This window comes from Falco peregrinus, chromosome 18 (assembly GCF_023634155.1).
Source record: "Falco peregrinus isolate bFalPer1 chromosome 18, bFalPer1.pri, whole genome shotgun sequence".
NCBI classification, from domain to species: domain Eukaryota; kingdom Metazoa; phylum Chordata; class Aves; order Falconiformes; family Falconidae; genus Falco; species Falco peregrinus.
This window is the reverse complement of record NC_073738.1, coordinates 2,293,098-2,316,879: the sequence shown is the minus strand read 5'-3', so window position 1 is coordinate 2,316,879 and position 23,782 is coordinate 2,293,098. Positions and strand designations below refer to the sequence as shown.

At 47.7% G+C, this 23,782-nt stretch overlaps 1 protein-coding gene across 3 annotated transcripts in view; it reads left to right on the top strand.

Annotated features, from left to right (window-relative positions):
* The window catches only part of FBXL20 (F-box and leucine rich repeat protein 20), a 44,137-nt gene extending 23,588 nt beyond the window's left edge, over positions 1-20,549 (top strand). For 2 of the 3 annotated variants that reach the window (XM_055789834.1, XM_027780116.2), the window contains exons 3-15: positions 890-944; positions 3,435-3,509; positions 5,973-6,067; positions 6,559-6,627; positions 6,815-6,910; positions 8,213-8,339; positions 10,374-10,448; positions 12,121-12,251; positions 13,671-13,731; positions 14,313-14,357; positions 15,732-15,788; positions 16,824-17,036; positions 17,943-20,549. In XM_055789834.1, coding sequence (XP_055645809.1) covers positions 890-944; positions 3,435-3,509; positions 5,973-6,067; positions 6,559-6,627; positions 6,815-6,910; positions 8,213-8,339; positions 10,374-10,448; positions 12,121-12,251; positions 13,671-13,731; positions 14,313-14,357; positions 15,732-15,788; positions 16,824-17,036; positions 17,943-18,050 — 1,207 coding nt within the window. In that variant the 3' untranslated portion in view covers positions 18,051-20,549. The remainder of the gene's footprint in view (positions 1-889; positions 945-3,434; positions 3,510-5,972; positions 6,068-6,558; positions 6,628-6,814; positions 6,911-8,212; positions 8,340-10,373; positions 10,449-12,120; positions 12,252-13,670; positions 13,732-14,312; positions 14,358-15,731; positions 15,789-16,823; positions 17,037-17,942) is intronic. The other variant, XM_055789835.1, reaches the window with a different exon arrangement.
* The last annotated feature ends 3,233 nt before the right edge of the window (positions 20,550-23,782 follow it).

Sequence of the window (23,782 nt, the reverse complement as noted above, 5' to 3'; positions counted from 1 at the left end):
TTGAACAACCACAAACCAGAAAATAATGTATTGGTACAGATTTGGGAGCTTTAAATCGGCTCGATGCTTCTCGCGTTCGCAGAGAAGGGTGCACATGCCGTGGATAAAAGCGTGGATGTCTTAGCCCAGTATAGCATTGCAAAGTATTGCCGTCTAATTCCTTTATCCCAATAAATAGGACAGCAACACCAGGGCGTTGGCCTCAACACTTGGGTGTGCCCTGGCAGAGGAATGACATACCAACGAGGAGTGACCGCATCGCCTTAATCCTCAGCGCCTCTCCCCTAGACACCGCACTGACACAACCGAACTGATCAGCTGGCTGTGCAACTTGCTTCGCCGTGTTGCGGAGAAAAATACTCCTCCTACCCCTGCGTGAACAGCACTTCATATTTAGCCCAGCTCTGTGCAAAAGGAGAAATAATTCATGCGCCGAAATCAGGCTGGCGCATCGCTTTGATTTATTAATTATTATGCCGCCTGCTTTTTGTTGCTAAAGACATTGGGTTTGTTGAACAGAGGTGCTGGGCACGCAGGGAGGCTCCTGTGTCGAGCGGGAGCCAAACCAGCCCAACGTGGCTGCTCGTTTTGCCGTATCCTGAACGTTTGGCTGTTAAAGCCACCCGATACCTGTAAGAGCCTGTCTCCATAAGTAATCGTTCAGTTTGCTGTCGGTAAATACTGCAAGGTGCGAGGTGGCTATTTCCCCGTGGTGTGTTTTGCTTTCATTTGTTAACTGCTAGGTCTGCACTTCTTTTCACAGTTCAGCTTTCAACTGAATTACAAAGAAGTTTTGCTGTCTCCAGTCCTTTCCCCCCCGCTTTGTTTTTCATGTTCTCTTTGTTTTCAATGTAGATAACCAATAAGGTATCTTTTATTTCTGTTACAGAATTTTCTCTTTCCTGGATGTGGTCACTCTGTGTCGTTGTGCTCAAGTTTCCAGGGTAAGAACCTTCTTTCTTGCTGGTGGATTTTAACAGCTGATGGGATTTGCGTGACAATTCTCTTGCTCCAGCATTCCCTAGCATGTCAAACTGGGAGGATTTGTACCAGGGAGCTTTGTGCAACTCAACTATTGTTATTTAATGTCCCATATTCATGCTGCAATACCAGAAATTTCTGATGGCACCAGTGAAGGGGGACTCAAAGCTTGAATACCATTTTGCCAGTGTCCCAGGCTCTGGGCAGGTTACTAAGGGGAGGTGGCTGATTTTTTGCCCAGGAGCTCTCCGGTCAGCCGGGGTTTGTACAGGAGACCTGTGCTGATGAAAATACCAAACTTGGATGAGTCTAAAATGGCATCTTGTGGTTTTTGGTGGAGATACAGAAATTTTGATTCACAGAGATGCTGCACAGTTAACGAAAGTTTACTTTTCTACTTGGAGGTAGTTTGAAATAAGCATGGAAGAAAAAAAAAATGAGTTGCCTGTTTTGTTTAGGGTTGGTTTTTTTGGTTTTTTTTCTGAAGAAGCTCATAGTTTGGTGGGCTTCGGCCAATGAAATCCAGCTTGGATTAGTCGCTTGGGAAAATTTCTCCAGCTGCAGGTCCAGTTATCTAGAGCTCCCATACTTGTTCAGATACATTATCCTGCTGGTATGTAATATAACACACAGAGGGAGCGTTACTACAGCAAGACTGGGAGGTCGGTTACGCTGGAAGGTGTTTGTAGTGGTGTGTTCACCGTGGTGGCAGAGCCAGTGCTGAGTGCCACCTATACAAAACCAATCAACCTTGGGTTCAGGCTTGAAGTGGGATTTGTTTCATTATTTCAGAGTATGTAAGAATAAAAAAGACTATGCTTAAACATTTTTAATTGCACTAAAAAATAACCTGTGTGATGTCTAGGCATTACAGTTATCATCCCATGTTCTTTGAATAACATAGGTCTTCTAGTGAAAGGTCTTCCAGCTGAAATTCCCCGCTCCAGCAGGAAAATATTGACCAGATTGGGCTGTCAGATACTTCCCAGTGCCAAGGTGTACTCCCATTTTTGTTGCTTGCTCCTGTTTACACAGCCCACAGGGCATCGAGAATGTATTAGTCATTATGTGACACAGCAGGTATTGTAAAGGGCTGGAGTCTCTGCACAGAGCTACAGAAAGGCTGTAGGTGATGTTCCCCACATTACGCATTAAAATATGCTGTCTTATAACTTGCATCCACTGATGCATTTCTTTTCCACTGGAGCTATTGCTTTTCTCATGGCGATAATTAGACCTTAAAACAAATACCAGCAATGAGATTTAAAATGCAGAAAATCAATTAATGCTTACAGTTCTGCTGCCGGCTGTTCTGAGCGTATACGTGGCATGCACAAGAACTAGTATGTTGTGATGGAGATGTAGCTCAGTGCATGTAATAGATGTGGTATAAAAATATGCCTATATACATGCGCTCTTTCATAACGATGGACTCATGGTTATTACGAGATCTAGTTGTTTACTTTGATTACGTAATTAAAACTTCAAGTATAGTAGTGTGTTGACAACCTTTTTGATTCATTAAGGGCAGAATTACTAACTTTCAGTTCCTGGTTCTCATTTGTAGCATGAACCACATGAGATTTGTTTGTTTAAAAACAAAAAACAAAACAAACAAAAAAACCCACAAAACCACCAACAAAATCAAACAAAACACACACTTTAAGTCAGAGGTAGTAAACACTGTCAATCCGGCAGCGGTGCGTGGTTCTCAGGTAAGAGCTGGATGCTTTATCTGGACAGCTTACAAAGATTTGAATTCCTCCGTCTGTGGGACGCGGCACCCCGTGCACCGAGCCGTGGAACGGCCTTGAGCACCTCTTTCTGCTGGAGGCAAGAGAGAAGGTGTGCGAGATGACAGCCTCACCCAGCGCTTACGGGATCTCGCCGCGTAGTCCCGCGTCCCAGCGCCACCGAGTCCTCCGCGCCCTCAGAATAGCGTCACCCCCCTTGTCAGTGTAGATGCCTGGTGTAGGGTCTCCTCTGGGACTCGCCCACGTCCTGGTATCCTTCATCTTCGTCTTGGTCCTGCTAGCATCCTTCGCCCACGTCCTGGTATCCTTCATCTTGGTCCTGCTAGCATCCTCTAAAGGTTTAGCCGGGGATGCTGCAGAGGGATTAGATTCCAGCCAGGATTGTGAAGATGCCCACGCTCCGGCACTGCCTCCTGTCCTGGGCTCAGCACCTACACCTCCCGTGGGAGCAGAAGTGGCGGGGGCGCCGCGGGCTTGCCTGCTTGGGGGACTTGTGAAGAGTGAGCCGTGTAGGTGAGGGGACTCTGGTCCCAGCAAGCAATTCTGGTAACTGCACAGTTTTCCTTGTTGGCTGTAATTACTTGTTGCTTTTCCATCTGAGACAGAATGTTGTTTCTAAAAGGAACAAACTGTAACTAGGTCCCCACTGGCGTTTTTTTTCATATTAACAACACATTTACATTTTTTCCCCCGATAAAGGCATGGAATGTTCTGGCCCTGGATGGCAGTAACTGGCAGCGAATTGACCTGTTTGATTTCCAGAGGGATATTGAGGTATAATTAAGTGACATACAAACCCATTTTTCTTGTTAAAATGTAATTACAGCCTAGAATGGATTAATACTCCCAGCGTAACCCTTTTTACCTTCCCTGGAGATAGAAATCATTAATTTCAGTTCTTCTTAGCTTCAGGGAGTCTTTAAAGTCTTGGCAATCCATTCAGCTTTTGAAAATGGACAGAATTATATATCTGTATCAAGACTTAAAGGTAGTAGTGGAAGGAAAGTATTTTTGTGTGTGTTCTGAAAACAGAAGTAAGTCAAATAGTTTGTTCTTGTGGAAAACGACTTCTTCAGCACAGCAGAATTTAGGCTACTTTTCTTTTTGCTCAAAAAAATGTTAACATAGCACTGACTTAAGACCATTAAGGCTGAATGTCTTTGGAAACATGGCCTGCAATATGTCTGTCCTTTCCTGTCTATCTTTAATATTGAAAATTGAAGTGTAAGCGAAGGCAATTCGGGGGATGAGGTCAGAATTATTCCTAAAAGACGCAGCTTTGGAAATGCTTCGTTGTAGCTGTTCTAAATCTGTTAGGTGGGAACTAGTCAGCACCGATAGGAATGGATGCTGTTGTCTTGCTGTTCTTAACATTAAAATTGCATTAATCAGGAAAAACAATGAGAAAAAAAACCCCACCAAACCAAACCCTTAAATTTCCTATCGGAATGTTATAATCCTCTACGTTGGAGTAGGGAGAGAGCGAGATTAACTCCTTCTAGATAGGCATAAACTGGATGATGGCTGACGAGTCACACCTCGTGTGGGAGCTGGTGGCAAACACACATTATTTGTGGAGGAAAGAGTTAAAATAATCTCTTTCTGCCAGCTGTGTACCTAAGCAGCTGAGACGGGGATGGAGGCACAAGCCTGTGATACTGACCTCTGCACGATTGCAGGGCTCCAAGTGGCCTGAGACTTCTTGAAGGAGGTAAACTATGTGATTTTTGTTGTTGATAACAAATACTTTTCTCTCTTTTAACGTGCCTTGGAGGTTCTGGAGCCGTAGAATTTTTTACTTTGGTAGAGGCAGAGCAGGGTTACGAGCGGTGCTTGGGCTCTGGAGGTGGCAGGAGCGGTGGACGGAGCTGCTCAGCCTCGCTGCCGTGTTGGTCTGCGTAGGAGGGAGGGGCAGGAACGCTGTGAATACAAACTAGGCTTTTCTCATTCTTGAGTGGTTTTTGCATGGTTTTATTGTCTCTTTGTTCTCTACCACCACTCTATACATCAAACACATGTCCTTACGTAAACACCGTCTTCCCCTTTTCAAACCAAAGGCTTGAATGTGTTGTACCTAACCTAAAAGTACCTGCTAGGCTTTCTGATCTCCTAAACCTCTGCTTTAAAGGAATGTAAATGCATCACTTGCTGTAAATCCTCTGTATAGATGTGGTTGAATCCTCCCAGTCGAAGCGTATGAATTCAGAGGCTTGCTAGAGGAATTGCGAAAACAGACAGGGTGTTTCAGAGTTTTCCAGCCCTTCTATACACAGATGTGCAGGTCGAGCTTCAGCCCCCCGGAGGTGTTCGGTCACCCCACAGCTCTGGAGCTGCTCCCCCAGCCCCTGAAAGCAAGTGGCCAGATGTCACCAGAAGCTCGTGAAGAGTTCTAGTTAAGCTGGTGTCCTGTTTTCCGTTGTGCTATTACATTGTCCTGAGCCCGATGCTTGATTTTTTTTTTTTTATTTTTTTTTATGGACTAGAAAAAGATTCTAAAAGAATAGCCTTGTGATTACAGAGGTCTTAAATGCCGACTGGTACTTGGAGAACCAAGTGATGTTCCTGTTCTGTGATAAACGAGCACGTAGACTAGAGGGGAAGGTTCTTGAATTTCTGGACACTGATGCAAATATTCTGTCAATGGTTTTTGCACTTCGTTCACAGTGAGAAGTAGCTGGGTAAATGCTAGCTTGTAGTGGGGTCTTTGGAGGCTTCCCTTGATGACAAATTTGGAATTAAAAAAAGCGTTTTTCTAGGTCTCTTGAACACAAATGTTTTAATCCGTTTTCCCGTAAGAATAAAAACTCGTGGGCTGGTTCTGCCTCATCTCTGTTTTGAGTAGAAATTTTAAGTATAGCCATTTCTAGTACATTGACTGTACTTATTTGTAAATCTTCCTGCCCGTGTTGTAGCGATGGCATTGCTGCTTTCCTCTTTCTTGGGTAGTCTGTGTCCATGTCTGGGAACTCTGAACTGGAGGAAACTCCTCAGTCATTAGCCTGAGCGGCTTTAGGTAATCGTTCCTTGTCTCTCCATCTTCAGAAGCTGAATAATTCTCCCTCTCCCTGCCTTATAATTATTATCATGGCATATTTTTTTTTTGTTCTGCTTTGTTTTCTTAGCACTGTTTTACCTAGAATAACAAACTGTTGTTAATCTGCAAAAATTTTGCATACAACTTTTCAAAGGATCCGGGTGACTTTTGGGTTTTAATGTCGTTCTTTCTGTCTCCAACAGGGCCGAGTAGTTGAGAATATTTCTAAAAGATGTGGGGGTTTCTTGCGGAAGTTAAGCCTGCGTGGCTGTCTAGGAGTGGGAGACAATGCATTAAGGTAGTGGTATGGCTTCTTTCTGCTCTTAAATGTGACATAAAGAACGATTTTATTTCTGCTACCACAAAGAACTGGAATAATCGATGGCCACGTCCGAACTGAGATCTTGAGCCTGTGTGTCTAACTTAAAACGTAGAGTGGTAATATTATATATTATTTGATAATATATTTATATTGTATTTATCTTTTAACTTGTCATTTTTTAACTTCATATAGTAGCTGCTATTCTCAATTCTCATTAAAATAATGCCAACTGCTGCTACAGGCTAAGTCGTAATTGACACTGAATTACAAGCTTTTGCCTTTAGGCTGGGAAATCCCAAGGCAAGGTACGAGGCAACATATAGTATTTATTTTATTTATTTACCTATTTTGTTTGAGACACGATTTTGTAAGGTCATATCTGACGCGTTATGGGTAAACCAAATGTTGTAAAACATCTGGAAGACCGTTGCCTGAAAGTGCTGTGTTTTCCCTTTCCTTTAATAAAGGACATTTGCACAGAACTGCAGAAATATTGAAGTATTGAACCTCAATGGCTGTACCAAGATCACAGATGCGTGAGTAAACTTCTTTTCTCCGTTTGCCCTGCCATCCCCTTTTCTGTGTGTACCACGTTATATTTCCCATCTCTCTTTCTAAGGGAAGGCCAGGCTCGTGCGTGCAATAGATAATGCGATTCGTGTTATATGAAACGTGTATGGCTTCGAATAAATCTGTGAGTGTGCCTTGTATGCTCTCTTTCAGCACGTGTACCAGCCTCAGTAAGTTCTGCTCTAAGCTCAGGCACCTGGATTTGGCTTCCTGCACTTCCATAACCAACCTGTCTCTGAAAGCACTGAGGTAGGAGTCAACCCCATGGACTTTTGCCGGTTGATTGCAGATAGTGTGACCCACCGTTGCCCTGTGTGTGCCTTGGAGGAGACTGACGTAGGCTGAGGTCTAACCGTCGTTAGAATTCAGGCATCCCCCCCGCCCAGAGCTCAGCATTCACACGTGGTGCCTCCTGGTTTGCCCACACGGAGGAGGAAGACTTATGAAAAGCTGCCCTCAAACTTTTTTTATATCCATCCTGATGGTTATTAGCAGTGGAAGAAGAATTATACCCTATGAAAGTCTTGGAGGAGGGATTTTGGGGGAGGCAAAAGTCTTAGTCTGCCTTTTTAAAATGCTCGTTTACTAACAGTCAACTTCTTCCTTGTAAGTGTACCTTTGCGTACTTAGCAATTGTTTACAGAGCTAGAAGGTGAACACCAGCATGTGACTATTTGTCTTTTTAAACTGCTTAGGAGACATATAACTGCTTAAATCTGCTAAATGGAATTGCCAAGTAATCTAGAAAAGGAAGGGACAGACAGACATTGGTGGGAAGATATTGGGACAGAGAAAAGGAGGCAAAAAAAACACTAAAGGTAACAATAGAGGCCAAGCTATTAAAAAACAATTAAATAATTCAAGTGATATACCAGTGGAGTAAAAGAAAATAGAGGAAAGCTGTATCATGGGGGAAAAAATACTGGAGGGTGAATCTAGACACCAGAGGAAACCACAGAAAGAACAAATGAATGATTAAATTGTTTTTGTCACTACAGTAAATACTTTGAGCCTGGTTTTTCCTTCCCTTGAGGGTCTTCATCCTTGCCTAGTTTCACGTGGTCTAATCTGAGCTGCAGCTATCTTAAATCCATGATAGCATGTGTATTTCTTCCTAATTACAAATTACACTTGAGTGTTACTCCTACTGGCAGCTATTTGCAAATGCAAAGTTACACCTGGGAAGTTAGCAGCAGCGTGGCAGGAATCAGCCCTAATTTTGGTTTTCGTTGAGGGTTGTTTGGTTATATTCAGATCCAGAAAGCCCGTAGCATCTGTCCTTGGGCAGGAGCTGGGAGGTGTCCAAAGTGGGATAAACTGGTGGTCTTTGACCCTACTAATACCCTGGTTTAGAGCTCCTGGTACCGTCTCTGGAGAGCTCTTTGCATTTGGAGGTGATGTTTGACAGCGGTGTTCCCCGTGGGTGCGTGGGGTGCGGGTGTCCATCTGTGCGCACGTGGGTTCCAGAAATGGGAGATTGCCTAGATTCTGACTTGAGGCAGGATTTCTTTCCAAAACAAAACCACACACTTTTACCTTTCACCTCCAAAGCGAGGGGTGCCCACTGCTGGAACAGCTGAATATCTCCTGGTGTGACCAAGTGACTAAGGATGGCATCCAGGCTCTGGTGAGGGGCTGCGGTGGACTCAAAGCCCTGTTTCTGAAAGGCTGCACGCAGGTACGGCTCCGTGGAGAGCGCTCGGCTCCACTGGTAACAGCTGGCTTATTTCTGCTGTAACTGAAAGTATGGGGATGAAGTCTTGTGGCTTTTTCTATTTCCAAAAATGTTACGTTACTGAAATCACTCACAATCTGTCTGTTGGAGATGAACTGCTTTTATGGAAATTCTTTAATAGCTTCGAGCTCAGCGTGAATAGTGGGACATTGAACAATTTGCGTATCTCGCTGTAGAATCATTCATCTTTTTCCCCGTCGGGAACACATTGAGCAAACTTTTACAGAGGAGATAACTTTGTTATTCATGGCTAGACCCACCCGTTTCTGAAGGCTCTGAAAATTTTAGAAAGCGTGACAGTACTTTCATCTGCGCTGCTGATAGAATTTCCTCTACGTGTCCTTTGGATCTTCTAGTTAGTCAAAGAGGATCACCACGGATTTGACTGCTTTGAAAAGACATCTCTGCAGCCAGTCAGGAGCATAGTACTGTTCCCTCAAGTATAACGTATAGCGCTTGAGCTATAAAAGTATATTTTAAAGAGGTTGCAGAGACTGTGATGCTTGTACTTTGGAATATGTAAGTGGTGCGCTAACTTTTACAGCTGAAAGGGGGTTTTTTTGCCCCCCTGGTTATACTTCTTGTTGTTCAGGCTAACTTCCTTGAACCTCTCTTTACTGTGTTACCTGGTCAATCATTGGAAAGTTTAATGTGTTAAAGATTTAGCTGTATTACAAGTTTACTAAGGGGTTACATCAATTATGAACTGGGGCATGGGAAACATCAACCTCAAACGTTGCTCTTTGAATGAGCCAGATCTCCTCGCAAAGCTATTTCACAAAGAATTTTTTTAATTTTTTTTTTATTTCTCAAAGAATTGTTTTTTAATTCTTTTTTTTTTTTTTTTTTTTTTTACTTAAGCAGTCCGGGGTCTTTTTAACGCAGACAGATAGGCTAGAAAGGAGCAAAGGTATCTCAGAATCTTGTCCTCGAAAAAGGACACTAAAACTGACCCTGCAGGAGTTGAAACCTGTGACCCAGTGACTCCCAAGATTTTAAGAGCCTTGAGGTGGACCTGGAAAAAGATCTGTGATCTGTTAGGTCCTTGTACCTGAACATTGACAGGGCTTATTTGTTTTGGAATTGTTTTCTTTTTTTTTTTTTTTTTTTTTTTCCCCTTGGGAGTAGGGATTCCTTTAGTATGAGTCAGGAAGTGACATTTTTGTTTGCTGTGTATGGAAAAAGCATATTTCTCCTGTGCGTGGACACTGAAAGTCCTGAAAGGTTTTTTTGGTAAGCAAGGCATTAATACGCTGCTTATGTGCATGAGAAAACCCAGCTGCAAGGGCTATAGTCAGTAGTTTTTCTAAATTTATACTACCATTGGATTTTTAATACGTGAGATGGGTATACATGGCTGTAAAAATGACTTGATTAAAGATACAACAATCTCAGCCTATTTTGAGAATTCAGGTCATAGAAACAGCTTGAGTTTCTAGTAATTTATGGAGTCATGAGTAATATTGATGGCAATACATCCTTGTTATCAATTACTTGCCATCTGTTCTTATAGATTTAAGAATAGCAGGCTTTTTTATCATCAGAAAGCAACCTGGCTATGTTTGTGTTCCTCACATTGAAATAAGACTTTATTTTTATATTGCAATACTGGAACTCCAAATAGCGTTACTTACGGGCCCTCGCTGGTGAAGCGTTTCCTTAATCCCTGTAAACAGTTTTTGATTTCACTACTTGCTTTGCTAATGATGCATGTTTGATCAGACCAGCTTTTCTTTAAATCAGTAACTTAGTGGTGTAGGTCTTTGAACTCTGTTCCTAAGATGGGAAAAAAAAAAAAAGGGGGGGGGAGGAAAGACATGCATTTATTGCTGTGTATTTCGAGATTGCAGTGCGTTGCCCTCCTCCCCCATAGGTATCCAAACCAAACCACAGATGCATTATTGTTCTCAAAGCTTTGTATTGAAGATGGCTTCAAGTTTTAACAGGCTGCTTCAGTCTCTCAATTTTTCTTTCCAGCTTGAGGATGAAGCTCTGAAATACATTGGTGCACATTGTCCCGAACTGGTGACTTTAAACCTTCAAACATGCTTAGTAAGTAAAGCTTCCTATAATTTCCCAGCTCAGCCATTACTGTGCATTTAGAGGCCATCTCTAAGCAGAACCATGCAGAATGTGCTCCATCCCAGAAACGTCAGCCTCTGTGCAGACGGGGCGATTGTAAATTTACGAGACTTGTAAAAATAGTTGATGAAAGCCAGCTTTTCGGTAGCATTCAGTGATGCTGGATAAGCCCCCGAAACAGTCAGTGTCGTCGCATTCATTTTGTCAGAATTGTTCGTGTCTTTGCCCTGCCCACGGGGCTTCTAAATTCATTTGCAGGACTAGCTGGAAAAAATTCTTTCCATTGGGCTGGAGTGTTTGTGTGGTGATCCAGCCAGGCGGTTCCTCTGCTCTCTATAAAACTGAACCAAGAAATGCAGTTTCCCTGCACAGAAGGGCTCTAAACGGGTTCTTCTGCGGTGCCAAAAATGTATATTTATGCCAGAAAAGAAATTGGAATGGGCTCTTTGTACATACCATCTGACGCAGTGAGTAACTGGGCAAGTCTCTTCCTTTTCCATGGAAGTGGGCAAGGCCTGGGGAGGCTGCAGGGCTCTCCTTGCCCACTCCTGTTTAAGGAGTAGCTTTACCAGTTACTAGACTGGCGAGAGACTGGTACCCATCCATCTGAGACTCGACACTTGCGAAGGGGGGAGCTGAACTGTCAGCATGTTCCAGGCCTGTGCCTGGGCTCTGAGGGGCAAACGGGTGGAAGGGAGAAGAAAACTGATAAGGTTCTTGATCTCCTTAACCGAAAACACCAAGTTCTGCTCCGTTTCTGTTCCACCTCCCTCCAGAACTTGGGCTTCCCAGCCTGCAGGCTTGCTGTTTGCTATCTTAAAAGAAGTGGTGCCAATCCCTAGGTTGGTGTTTTTCTGTGGGAATTGAGTCTGGCTGCCTCTGAAAATCCAGAACCGAAGGATGACGTGAGGTTTCACCTCCAGCATGCGCAGCCTCTGCCACCTTTTGTCCCTTATCCCACTGCCCGCATCGTTCGATCCCGGGCGGCTCCTTGGCGTAGCCACCCTGAGTACCAGCCCCTTGTGCTCTTGCTTACGTGGGGGACCGTGGAGCAGGATTGTGCCCTGTCCCCCGCCCAGAGCAGCGCACATGGGGCTGGACAGACCCCGTGTGTCCGGGGATGCAGTGGATCGACAGAGCTGCTGGACCGTCTGTTTTTTACGTGAATTTAACCAGATTTTGGCTGTAAGCCTGGCTCTCCGCTTCAGGTTTTGGTCCCAAACCGCTGGCGTGTATCTTTCAAAAGCTGTTTGTGAAAACAACTTTTCTTTTGGGGGGGGGGGGTGTAACTGACTCTTTGGTGCTTTCATGTCTTGAGTTTCAGCCAAGGAGGTCTTTACAAGCAAGAGTGGCACAGAAGGCAAGAGACCGAGTCTGGGCTTGCTGCTACCGTGCCTCCCCCCATCGCTCACGTAGCCCAGCTCGGAAACGTTTCCGTGCATGTGGAATCCCTTTCTGAATGTTGACAAGTCACTTCAACGTGGCTTATCCTCTTTCAGTTCCAGTGAAATATTTGAAGGCATTTGGGGGGGTGGGGGTGGTGAAAAGAAGCGTAACTTGGCCTGAGAAGGAAACTATGCAGTGCCTTGCACCTCCACCTACGTCGTTATGGCTTGTGATGTTGTTATTGTTTTTCTTGTAGCAAATAACAGATGATGGTCTCATTACAATATGCAGAGGATGCCACAAGTTACAATCCTTGTGTGCTTCAGGCTGCTCTAACATTACAGATGCCATCCTGAACGCCCTGGGACAGAACTGCCCGAGGCTTAGGTAAGTGTTCCCTGAAGTTACTCCAGCGACCCGCTGCGTGTTGAGCAAAGGATCTCGGTGACATACTCCTGTAGGTTCTCAGCCATTGTAGACACCGAAGGCCTTTCCAAAAGGGCACTTCCTATCATTCAGTTTTTTCCAGCTATGGGATGATCAGAGTTGTTCCCAAACTTCTGGTTTCTAAACTCGTGCGAGTAAAACAGTGGTAAAAGAGCTCCATGCCGTGGTGGTGTGCGCTGCCAAGAGAGACAGGCTTACTAGCAGGCTCCTTTTACACCATTGTGTATCTACTTTTGTTCTTTTATGAAAAACAGTTGAGCTTAGGTTACTTTTGTATTGAGAACTGAAAACGCGTTTGAACTACATTGTTTCCTCCTGGCATGTGATATTAACAGGTTTTTCAGGATGGTTTTGTAGCAGATGGAATTTGTGCACAATGCTTGACAGAGTGGGCTTCCAGCGACATCTCTGCAGGTGCTTGGGTTTGGGTTTGTTGGTTTTTTGGGTTTTTTTTTACTTTTTAAGAGTTTTTTATTAGGACAAGCTTCTTCAGGAAGACCTCACTATAATTCAGAAAATGGCCAGGTGCAGAAAGAAGAGACAACTTTTGTTATCTGACAGCCAACAGCTGAGTGGCCTGTATTAAATGGCACAAAACACGTATCTTCCAGGGGAAAACAAAACACAACTGTTTTCTGTGATACCTAATGTAAAGATTTACGGGTACAAAGCGCAGCGTACAAGCGTGTGGAAACCAGTTTGGAAAGAGGAAGGTAGAATACAGTTTTGCTTCCAACTGGTTTCTGTGTTTATGTTGAGCTTCAGCTGCAGCTTAAGGGCGTTCAGCTCCATACGGTAAAACGTGCAGTGCCCTTTAGGAGAGCTGGCATCCTTTTCTGTCAAGGTAGAGGAGTATGTTGACGTTGTGAAGGAAACTTCTGGAGAGCTGTGGTGACTGTCGGCGAGAAAGTTTTAAAGCAGTTCACCTCCTTAGAAGGCTTCACGCTCTTCTGTTGCGGCATTAAATCTTTATTCTCTAATGCTCATCTGCCACGTTGTCGTGTATTACACCCTTTTTTCACGACGAGATCTGTATTTGGGGTGAAAGCCAGAGGAGATCACTCGGGGAGGTTGTCGAGTGGCCAGCGATGAAGGTTTTTAAAGAGCACCTCAGTCCAGCACGTGTAGCAGGGTACGGACTGGATGACCTGTGGAGTTCCCTTTTAGCCTGACTTCTTTTTTTCTTTCCCTGTGACCAACGCTCAGGTATAGAGGGTGGATGTTCTGTTGCAAATTATCCTCTCAGAGAGCACAGCCTAAAACCGGGTCAAACTTTTCTGGGTTGCTGGAAGCTTTTAATGAAACACTCTGAAAAGCAAAATGACTCCACCATGGTTATTATAAATTCTTTCTGTGCAGAATATTAGAAGTTGCACGGTGTTCTCAACTAACAGACGTGGGCTTTACCACTCTAGCTAGGGTAAGTGCTCGTTTCCATTTTCTCATCGAGTACCTTTGCTTTCTTTTCGTGGTCGATACGAACAAGCGGTAGCTTTCTCTTGAACGTCGGTTCTTGTCCTGGTTTTGAGCTTGACATTTGAGGGGAAGCTATGTTACTAAAATTTAGGTTGTATATAATCTTTGGCATTGTCCTGACCCACACATCTAGGAGGATGTGTGTCCAAACTATGTGAAATATTAAATACTTGGGAGTTATACACTTCACTGTTTGTTTTTCTAGATTAATCTGTATTGTGTACAGGCGACCCTAAATTTAACTACCTTACCTTTCTACGAATAAAAAACCAAACATCTATGCCTTTAAAGAAGTGAAACTGCTGGATTCCCTTTGCTATACTTGGTGCTGCTTGGAAAGAAGGAGCAGTCTTTCCTTCCAGCCGTGATGTTTCATGGAGAAAACCCCTTCATTTTTAAAAAGAACTTTCTTTATTGTAGTTGTAGTATTGTATATATAATAATAATACTGTAGTATTGTAGTTTATTTGTGTTGGTGCCTGAGCTTTGCACTTAGTTTGTGTGTTTGGTCTTGTTTGCTCCTAGAACTGCCATGAACTTGAAAAAATGGACCTGGAAGAGTGCGTCCAGGTAGGAGGTGCCACCTTGGGCTCTTTTTCTTTTAGCATAAGTCACAACAGCGCGGAAAGATGGTGAAAAAGTGGTAGAAGGTCTGCAAATAAGAACGGGATTTAGAATCCTGAGGGAGAAGATCAGATGTATTTGGATAAGAAAATGCTGCTTCTGTAGTTGGGTCCTTTTGTATTTCATAGTAATGACTCCTGCTGTAAGGAATAAAATCGTTAAGAGTAATAGATGTGTCCTGAAGGTCGTGTAAGAGGTGTGTGAATCGTGACCCTTGGCACAAGGTAAAGATCTTATTCTGGGGCTTTACGCCTAAGGCAAGGGAAGGTTTTGCTACTTATCTTGCCAGAAATAATGGAAGTTACCTCTGTTTTGAAAAAACGTAGCCAGATGGTTTGAACAGCAGTGATTTTATAGAGGACTTGGCAACAAGTTGAAAGAAAAGTGGGATGCCCGGGCTATCATTAGCCTTCCTAAAGGCAGTGGGGTGGGATGTAACGAGGCTCTTGTTGTTGCCTCTCTTACAACCCTGAGCTGCAGCTGTCTTTGTTAGTTGTGAGGAGGTAGGGTGCGTGCCATAACCTCCTAACCGTTGTGAAGTCGCATATAAAGGGAAAAGAGTTGAATTTACTCAAGATCCCGTGGAAGAGGTCTCTCACCCTAAGGATAGATTGGAAATCGATTCGGATAAAGACAGTGGCGAAAACAGGATTTTGCTTCCCACCCTGAGAACTGAGTGACCCCGGTATTCTGTTCTTCCTGATGTTTACAGGGCAGAAATTCAGGAGATAAAAAGAGGAAATTACACTAGTCCAGACAGGAAGCGATTTAAAGTTAACCCAATAAAGGAAGAATCAAAATTAGGCAGTGTCCTTGGACTGACTTGTGCTGAACAAAGACATGCCAGCAAGTTCCTTTCGGAATTCTTTTGGATTAGAAAAGCGTTGTGTTGAGTTCTCTCTCTTCCTGAAGAAGAAAGAGGAAGAATTGGGCAATCCACCAAGCTGTTGGAAGGGGAACTGAGCACCTCTTGTGCTTTCAGACACAGATGCTTAGGAGACATTGTTGAAGAGGTCTCTTTGCTCTCGCTGGCTTCTCTTAATTGTGAGCTGGTAGTGAGAGCTACTCAGGGAAGTTCAAAAAACCGGCCATGCCTCTGCCTCACCTGTCCTTTAAGGGCGTGAGGAGTTTTCTATAAGGGAGCACATCTGAAATTTGGGCACACGGGAGAATTGTTCCTGAGGGGCTCAGGAAAGTGGCTTTGTGGGGCATTGTTGTGGATCAGGCAAAAGTTTTGCAGTTTTTCTTCCGTGGTGGTGGAGGGAAATAAGTCCTTGTGCAAAACACCCAGCGTGAAAAGGCTTTTTTCTTCTTTTCCAGATAACAGACAGTACGCTAATCCAGCTTTCCATACACTGTCCACGGCTTCAGGTTCTGGTGAGTATTACAGGGAGACTTCCAGCATTTTCTTTCTGTAAACAAAGGGATTTCAAGCACTGCCTGTGGGGATTTGTCTCTTTGACTTCATAGACGTGTTGCAAAGGCTTGGAAGAATTCAGCTAGAAACTTGACCCCGAAGAACCTATTGTCCCTCCCCTACTGCTAGCGTGAATCATAGGCCAGGCACACGCAGCTGCCTGAAAATGAATTATGGGATGCTGGATTCTCCCGGTACCAGCCTCTGGCTGTCCTCAGCGAGCCCAAGAGAACCCCTCAGCGTAGCGGGGTGGGGGGAGGCTGCAGCCCCGCTCACCTGCAGCGTGGAGCTGGGCAACAGAGAGCTGGAAAGCTTGCTGGCTCCGGAAAGCAATGTTCCCCTGGGTGTAAATTTCTGGGAATTTAGTCTTGATCTCCTCTGCATCCCTGTGTCCATTGTCGTTACGAGAAAACCTGGGAGGTGGGCTGCAGGCAGCGGTGGCATCCCTTCTGCACGCTGTGCCCCTCGACGAAGCCACAGGCTGGTGCTACCTCCTAACTCGGGAATACTTCCTCCTCAAGAACTTTTAACATGCAGCCCCCCCCCAAAAAAAAATGCACCAAGTGGGTGACATTGTCTTTCTGCTGGTTCTTAGACCCAGTGGCAGGGTCCTTCCCATGATGCGCAAGGCCACGGGTTTTGCAAAAGTGTTTTTTTCGGTGGCAGAGGTAATTGTTTCCATCCGTCCTGTCTCCTGGCCCCGTGCTCCCAACTTTCACAGCCCTCTTGCCCATCGTGCTTCGGTTGTGAGTTTTCCCCTTGCAGGCACTTCAGTCCTTGAGGTCCACGGAGCCCAGCCCCCGCAATCCGGAGCGTGGCAGTGGCTCCAGCACCAAGAGGGAGCCCAGACCTGGCCAAAAAACCAGCGTGGCAAACCAGTCCAAACCTGTGAAACGCGGGGCCGTCTTCTCCCTTGCCCCACAGCATCTCCCGGCAGGGTTTTGGCTTCTGTTTGCTGACGACCAGGGCTGCTAACTTGCTGTGTTTGGGTGCAGAGCTTGTCCCACTGTGAGCTGATCACGGACGATGGGATTCGTCACTTGGGAAACGGCGCCTGCGCACACGATCGCTTGGAGGTGATCGAGCTGGATAACTGCCCTTTGATCACCGACGCCTCCCTGGAGCACCTGAAAAGCTGCCACAGCTTGGAGAGGATAGAACTGTACGACTGTCAGCAGATCACGCGGGCAGGGATCAAGAGACTCAGGGTAAAAAAGAAAAAAAAAAAAAAATGAAAACACCGCTAAGGCTGTGACTTGAACGCGTTATCTGGTGGGGAGGGCTGAGGTTTCACGTTCCTCGTGATCTTGGGCTCGTTTTTAAAGTGTTGGGAGACCCATCAGCTGTGAATTTAATGGCTGTGGTGCACTGGGAAGGTTGGATGGGGATGATGAACAGTAGCTGGTAGGGAGGAGAGGTAATCGCTGCGTCCGCTGAGCAGCAGCAGGAGGGAACAGAGGAGACCTGGCGTGCAAGTCGGCGTTTTGCAGGTGCTCGTAGGTGCCAGCGCTCTTCTAAACGGGGGGACCACGAGCCTGTGCCGCAGCAGATGTGCCGTGGTGCTAATTCACGCGGTGGATGATAGCGCGCGTTGTACTGACGCTTCTTACACTGACCCTTCCCCTCTAATAACTGGGGCTGATCCTCTAACGGTCAGTCTGCCGTCGGGGAGCCTGCGTGGCCCTGAGGGGGACGGAGCATGGGCCAGAGCCAGAGCCGCTCTGTCACGAGCTGTCGGTCATCTAAGGTGCTCCGTGTCCCAGGGATTCCCTCCTGGGTCTGTGTCTCCCTGTGTGGAAGAGGAGCCATGAGAACATTTGATTTGCAAAGAGGGGACACGTCTGTACGGTTAGATGTTCCGTTCCCCGCCGCCACCGCGGGATTTGGGGGGCGGGGAGAGCATCATTTTTTAATTGGTCCCTCTAACTCTGTTTTCTGATAACAGCAAGAGCAGGCTGGGGGGCGGTCACACTGGGGAAAAGGAGTTCACCTATAGTTTTTATATGTGCCTTAGGCTGCAGTCTGAAGAGGAGTAAGCTGAGCACTTTTCAGCTTTGCTTTGACTTGCGCTGCCGCTGCCCGCGTCACTTTACACCTTGTTTTTGTCTTTCCAGACCCATTTACCCAACATTAGAGTCCATGCCTACTTCGCGCCTGTGACTCCACCTCCCTCGGTCGGAGGCAGCAGACAACGCTTCTGCAGATGCTGCATCATCCTATGACACTGGAAGCGGTCGCCTTTGCAAACTGAGTATTTAATTACACTTGTAGAATTACGGTGGACACCAGTATCTTCAAGGAAAGCGATACCAGTGTCATTTGGGAGGGCCAGTGAGCAGAGCTGTGGCTCCAGGCCCCCCCGTAGCCACCCATACACGTACATATACACACCCCACCTGTTCCAGCAAACTGATGAACTCCGCAGTACGGGAGCTGGAGCTGTGTTGGCTTTTTCTGTAGGTGGATTGGGATAATTCTGAACCATTCCTGCTGGGCATGCTCAGATGAAATCGTTGCGCTAAGGAGGGGAGGTTTTTGCGAACCCAGAATGACTGTTGCTGCTGTTGAGGTTGGAATAGTAACTGAAATCCTTTGAAACGGGGAGAGGGGGAGAGGGAAGGAACATGCTTTAACCCTGCATCCGTTGTCCAGAAGAGAAAAAAACCAAACAAACAAAAAAACCACCCCTCCCAAAAAAAAAAAAAAAAAAAAAAAACCAAACAACAAAACCGAAACCTGAAAATCCCAACAAGTTTTGTGTCCATTTTTCAGCGAGGGAATGAAACAGCAGTTGTGAGACATGATTTACTTGCGCTTCTCTACTTCCCGTTCCCTGCTGACCACCCTGAGCATGCTCACATCGAAGGTTCATCCGTTTCTTCTGTGTCCTGTAGCATCCAGCTCAGAGGCTTCCTAGGTTGTTGTGATGTAGCTTGAAATCTGTAATGTCAGGCTCCGTTTTTTTTTACCCTCCTTTTTACCCTCCCTCCATCCTGCTTTTTTTTTTTTTTTTTTACAGATTTCTAATTCAGTCTTTTTTTTGTTTTTTTTTTTTTTTTAAGATTTACCAAATGAAATTTAGGACTTGATAATTTCAATTTTTAAAAAAAAAGTACTTTTTACCATTAGAAGCCTGAGCCTGTGATGACCCGTTGGGAAGATATTGAAATGGCAAGCGAGCTGCACTGCGGGCTGAGTTCTTGTAGGCTTCAGGGCCGGTTTTTGTCAGCGATTGGGTGTCCAAATTTGTTTTGCATTTCAGGTTTTAATCCCAGTGACAAGAATATAACTCTCTTGATATAGGGAGAAAGTTAAGAGTCTCTGTTCCAGTGACCGTAAGTTCCCTACTCCTGTCTTTTCCCTCCCAACCCTTCATCCTGCCCCCAAGGAAAAGCAAAGTAGAATCTTTTTGCTTGTTGCCCCGATCAAGAAATAACAGCTCACTGGGAGGAACAGCTGCGAATACACCCTCGATTATTGCCCCGGTTTTGTACGCCGAGGGGCGAGCGCTGGGGGATTTTGCTGAGTCTTCCGCAGGTAAGTGGTTTGCCCCAGCGAAGGGACCGTCTGGCTGCGAGGGGGGGGTTACGGCGTGCCCATCCCTCCCCGCGGTCGGGGTACGTGTTCGTAGCGGCTGCTTTGGAGGCGAGATTAGCCCAGGGGAAGCACGTATCAGCGCTCCCAGCGTTCCTGGATGCTGGCAGTTCGGGATGCCTCGTACGAAACACGAGAAGAGATGGGCAGGTGCCAAGGGTCTGACGGGGCCGGACTCGCCCAAACCCTTTGCAGGTTTGGGGGTGTCGAGCTGACGTGTGAGGAGTTGCGCTCTCCCAGCCGCAGGGGACGCGTGGTTATGGATGGTTCCCGGCTGACCGAGGCAGTGAGGAGCGAGTCCGGAGCCATCCCAGCTGCCAAGGAAGCGATGCTTCGCCGTGATGCCAGAGAATCCGGGGGGTGGGGGGCTTGGGGTTTCACCGGGGGGGTTGCTTCGAGGCCAGGTCTGTTGCTTCCCACCCATTATCGCCGCCTGAGCTGCCAAGGCAGGCAGAAGGGTCGCTTAACACCACCAAAGCTGTATGCCCCTTATTCCTCCAACTTCAGATTTCCCCATCCCACCTGTACCGGCTTATCCCGCAGCGGCACGGTCTGCTGGGAGGAAATCCAGTGTCCCGCGGTTAAAAGGACGCTGTCAGTTCCTTTCCCGTAGATCGCTTTTAATCCCTTCTATTTATTCAAATCCTCTTTAGCGCCGTGGATTCTCTTGCTCGCTCTCCCCAACGAGCGCGTTTCCTATCCTTGGGGGTGCGGGGACTCCTTGCTCTGGTTTTCGGGGTGGTGGAAGATCTTGGCCCTTCCCGCGGTGTAACAGACTGATCCGGCGGGTGCGCCCGGGGGCAGCGCCCGGCCATCGCAGGATTTGCACAATTTGGGGAAAAACACTTGGGTTTTAGTTTATACTGTGGCAGGGGAGAGCTGAAACGGATTCGTAAGCCAGGGTGTAGTGGGCTGATTGATTTCTTTGTGACAGAGCCGAGTTTTCAAGGGAAAACTCAATACAGAACCCAAAGCATTATTATTATTATTAATTTCCAAACAGGGTGACAGCATTAAGGTAGCTCGAACTACTTGACAGTGTCCTTTTAAGTCAATTATCCGTCTTCAAATGGACTCTTCCTTTTGTTTGTATTTATAAATACCAATAAACACCATTTTCCAAGCTGTGTCTTACTGGAGGAATACCTTTTATAGAGCGGGGAAAAAAAAAAACAAACCAAACCCAACCATCCCCCATCCTGCCCACGGCGGCATCCCGGCCCCCGGCTGGGTTTTGGGAATTGTTATTCCTGCTCCACCGTGTTCCCGTGTTCCTGCTGGGTGGCCCTGGCTTCGGGCTGGTGGCCACAGGGGCCATCGGGCACCAAGGTTCAGGGTCGGGCGCGTAGTGGGATGGCTTTGTATTCTGATTTTTGAGGGGTAAGTGATGCCAAATGGTGGCTCTGCCCGAAGGTGCGGTGAGGAGCAAGCCCTGACCGAAGAGAAATCCATTCGCCAGCTCCCTACTTGTGCCGAACGCGTCTTTTTTTCAGCCTCTGCGCTCAGGTCCTCGGCCCGAGACCCTGCGCCCTTCTCTGGCCATTACCCCGTTCCTTGTCCTGCCTTCGCTGCGCCCCACAACCCCGAGGTGCCTCTAATTGCGTCCCAGCCGGAGAGCGAAGGCTGGACCACGCGTGGCCACCTCAGAGCAGCGTTTTGTCCTCACCTGGATCTGCCTTTTGGTACCTGATCCCAGCCATGGAGCCGTCCCGGGATCGAGCCGCCTTGTGATGGAGCCGTCCCAGGATCGAGCCGCCTTGTGATGGAGCCATCCCGGGATCGAGCCACCTTGTGATGGAGCCGTCCCGGGATCAAGCCACCTTGGGATCCAGCCGTCCCGAAATGGAGCCGTCCCGGGATCCAGCCGTCTTGGGATGGAGCCGCCTTGGGATCCAGCCGTCCCGGGATCAAGCCGCCCCGGGATGGAGCCACCCCGGCCGCAACGTCCTTGGGGGGCACTGGGGGCAGAGACGAAGGGACCCCTGTAGGGAAAGAGCCTGAGACCCTCTGGGCCCCTGTCAAGATGCTCCAGGGAGGTGCGAGGAGATGGGATGCGCCCAAAAATGAGGTTTTTCTGCTCTTTGGAGACCCACAGCAGCACTGTTTCTCCAAGTTCTGTGACTGCTCCTGCAGAGGACGAGGATGTGACAAGTGGAACGTGCCGACACAGAGGTTAATTGGAAGAAAAACCTTTAACAAATTCCTATTTTCCAAATAATATCATTGTAATTTCCTTTTTTTTTTTTTTTATTATTATTATTTTACTCAGAATGTGTTGTTCATGGCTGGCCCATGGTGTTATGGTGTTGGGCTTGGGTTGGTGGTTTTTTTTCAGTGGGGTGGGGGCGGATGGGAGATCAGTACGACAAGGTTCTTTGCTGCTGTGTGCCCTGAAAATGAGGTTTAAAACATTTAAAATGTGGCCTCTTGCGGTCGCGTGGTCAGGGGGAGTTGTTTTGGGGGGGGGGGGTTTACACGGTTTTGTAGTGTTTTCTGGCACCCCAGCAAGCTGCCCGGGGGTTCTCTTCGCTCTCGGTGCTGAAGCCTGGCAGGGGCAGCCAGGACCCCCGGGGAGTCCCATAGGGCCAAAAAAAAGGATGGGGGGGATAAGAAGCCACTTTCCTCTCGTTCACAGCTTTGGTCCATGCCTGGCCAGCCTGGGACGTGCCCCCCGCCCCTCGGCCCCCCCTTGGCTTGCACCCCCGGCACCCTGCCTGGGTGGCTGGCCAAGCCTCCCTGGGTGACTGCTGTCACCAGGGGTCCCGTACAGGGGACACACCTTGGCACAGCGTCCCGGGGGGTCCCGTACAGGGGGGGACACGTTGGCACAGCGTCCCATGGGGGTCCCGTACAGGGGGGACACCTTGGCACAGCATCCCATTGGGGTCCTGTACAGGGGGCACAGCATCCCAGGGGGGTCCCATACAGGGGGGGACACCTTGGCACAGCATCCCATGGGGGTCCTGTACAGGGGGCACAGCATCCCAGGGAGGTCCCATACAGGGGGGGACACCTTGGCACAGCATCCCATGGGGGTCCCATACAGGGGGGACACCTTGGCACAGCATCCCATGGGGGTCCCATACAGGGGGGACACCTTGGCACAGCATCGCCGGTGCCACCTCGGCTGGTCCCTTGGCACTGCCCTGCGGCGCTGGCTGTCACGGTGGGACGTGCTGGCCATGCTGGCAGCTGGTGCATAGGGCTGCCTGGCTTCACCTAAATGGAGGTTATTATTGATTTTTTTATATTTTTTTTTAAGAGACAAGGAAGTACAGCCCCAGGAGGGCACCCAGGCTGCGGGAGGGAGGCGGGGGGGGAATGCAGCACCCCCCAGCACCCTGCCCTTTCCCCAGGGCTCTTCAGCCATGGACCTTCCTCCATCCCTGACGGTGCTTCTGGGCTCACCGTGGTTTTCCTTGGCTGGCCCCAACGTCAGCTCAGCGGCTGCTAAGCCGGGATTATTCCCCCTCCTCTATGCAACCCCCCCTGTTCCATGCTCTCATCCTCCAGCTCCGCTCCCATCCCGCTGCTTGGCCCAGCGGGGCCGGCGGAGGTGGGGGGGCCCATCCCCGCAGACCCCCGTGATGGGGGGCAGGGCTGCCCCATCCCGCTCTTTTTAATGCATTTTTAAACTGGGGTGGGCTCAGGGCGTCTGGTCAGTCTGGGGTGCTGGACACACGAGCTGGAACCTTGTCATACACTCCCTTGATTATATATGTAGATATTATAGAGAGATCTGTAAAATATTATTTTAATGATATTGTAATCTGTGCTTTCCTTGACACTGTGTGGATATAATAATGCCATTAACTAAAAGTAAATATATATATATATGTAGCTGGGTTGTCACTTGTCTGTGTGATGCACCAGGTGCGACTATGGGGCGGTGGGGAAGGGGCTGGGGGGTCCGAGCCCAAACTCCCTCCGCCCGTGTGTGTTTTGGGGAGGGTTGTGGGTGTTCGCTGCCCCCACCAGCGATGGGTCTGTGGGCCTGGGTCTGCCCTTGCCCCCCACACTCGCTGCTGTCTGCTCTCAGTGTTTGCCGACCCCCTGGTCCGGGGGGTGTCCCAGCACCATCCCTGCTTCTCACCTGCTGCTGGGGGACAGGGGCTGTCCCCCAACCCGTCCCAGGGGCTCCCCAAAGCCATGGGGCTGTGCCCCACAGCAGGTGCGGGACCCCGGGGACCCCTTGCCCGAAGGCCAGCAGGTGCCGCAGCGATGAGGCCACGCTCAAGGCTGCTCCCTCCGTCCTTTAATACAAAAGAGGGACGAGGTGAAGGCGACTCGGAGGGTTTGGGGACACAGTGGGTTTGGGGATGCAGAGGGTTTGGGGACGCGGCTGTCATCAGTGCATGGA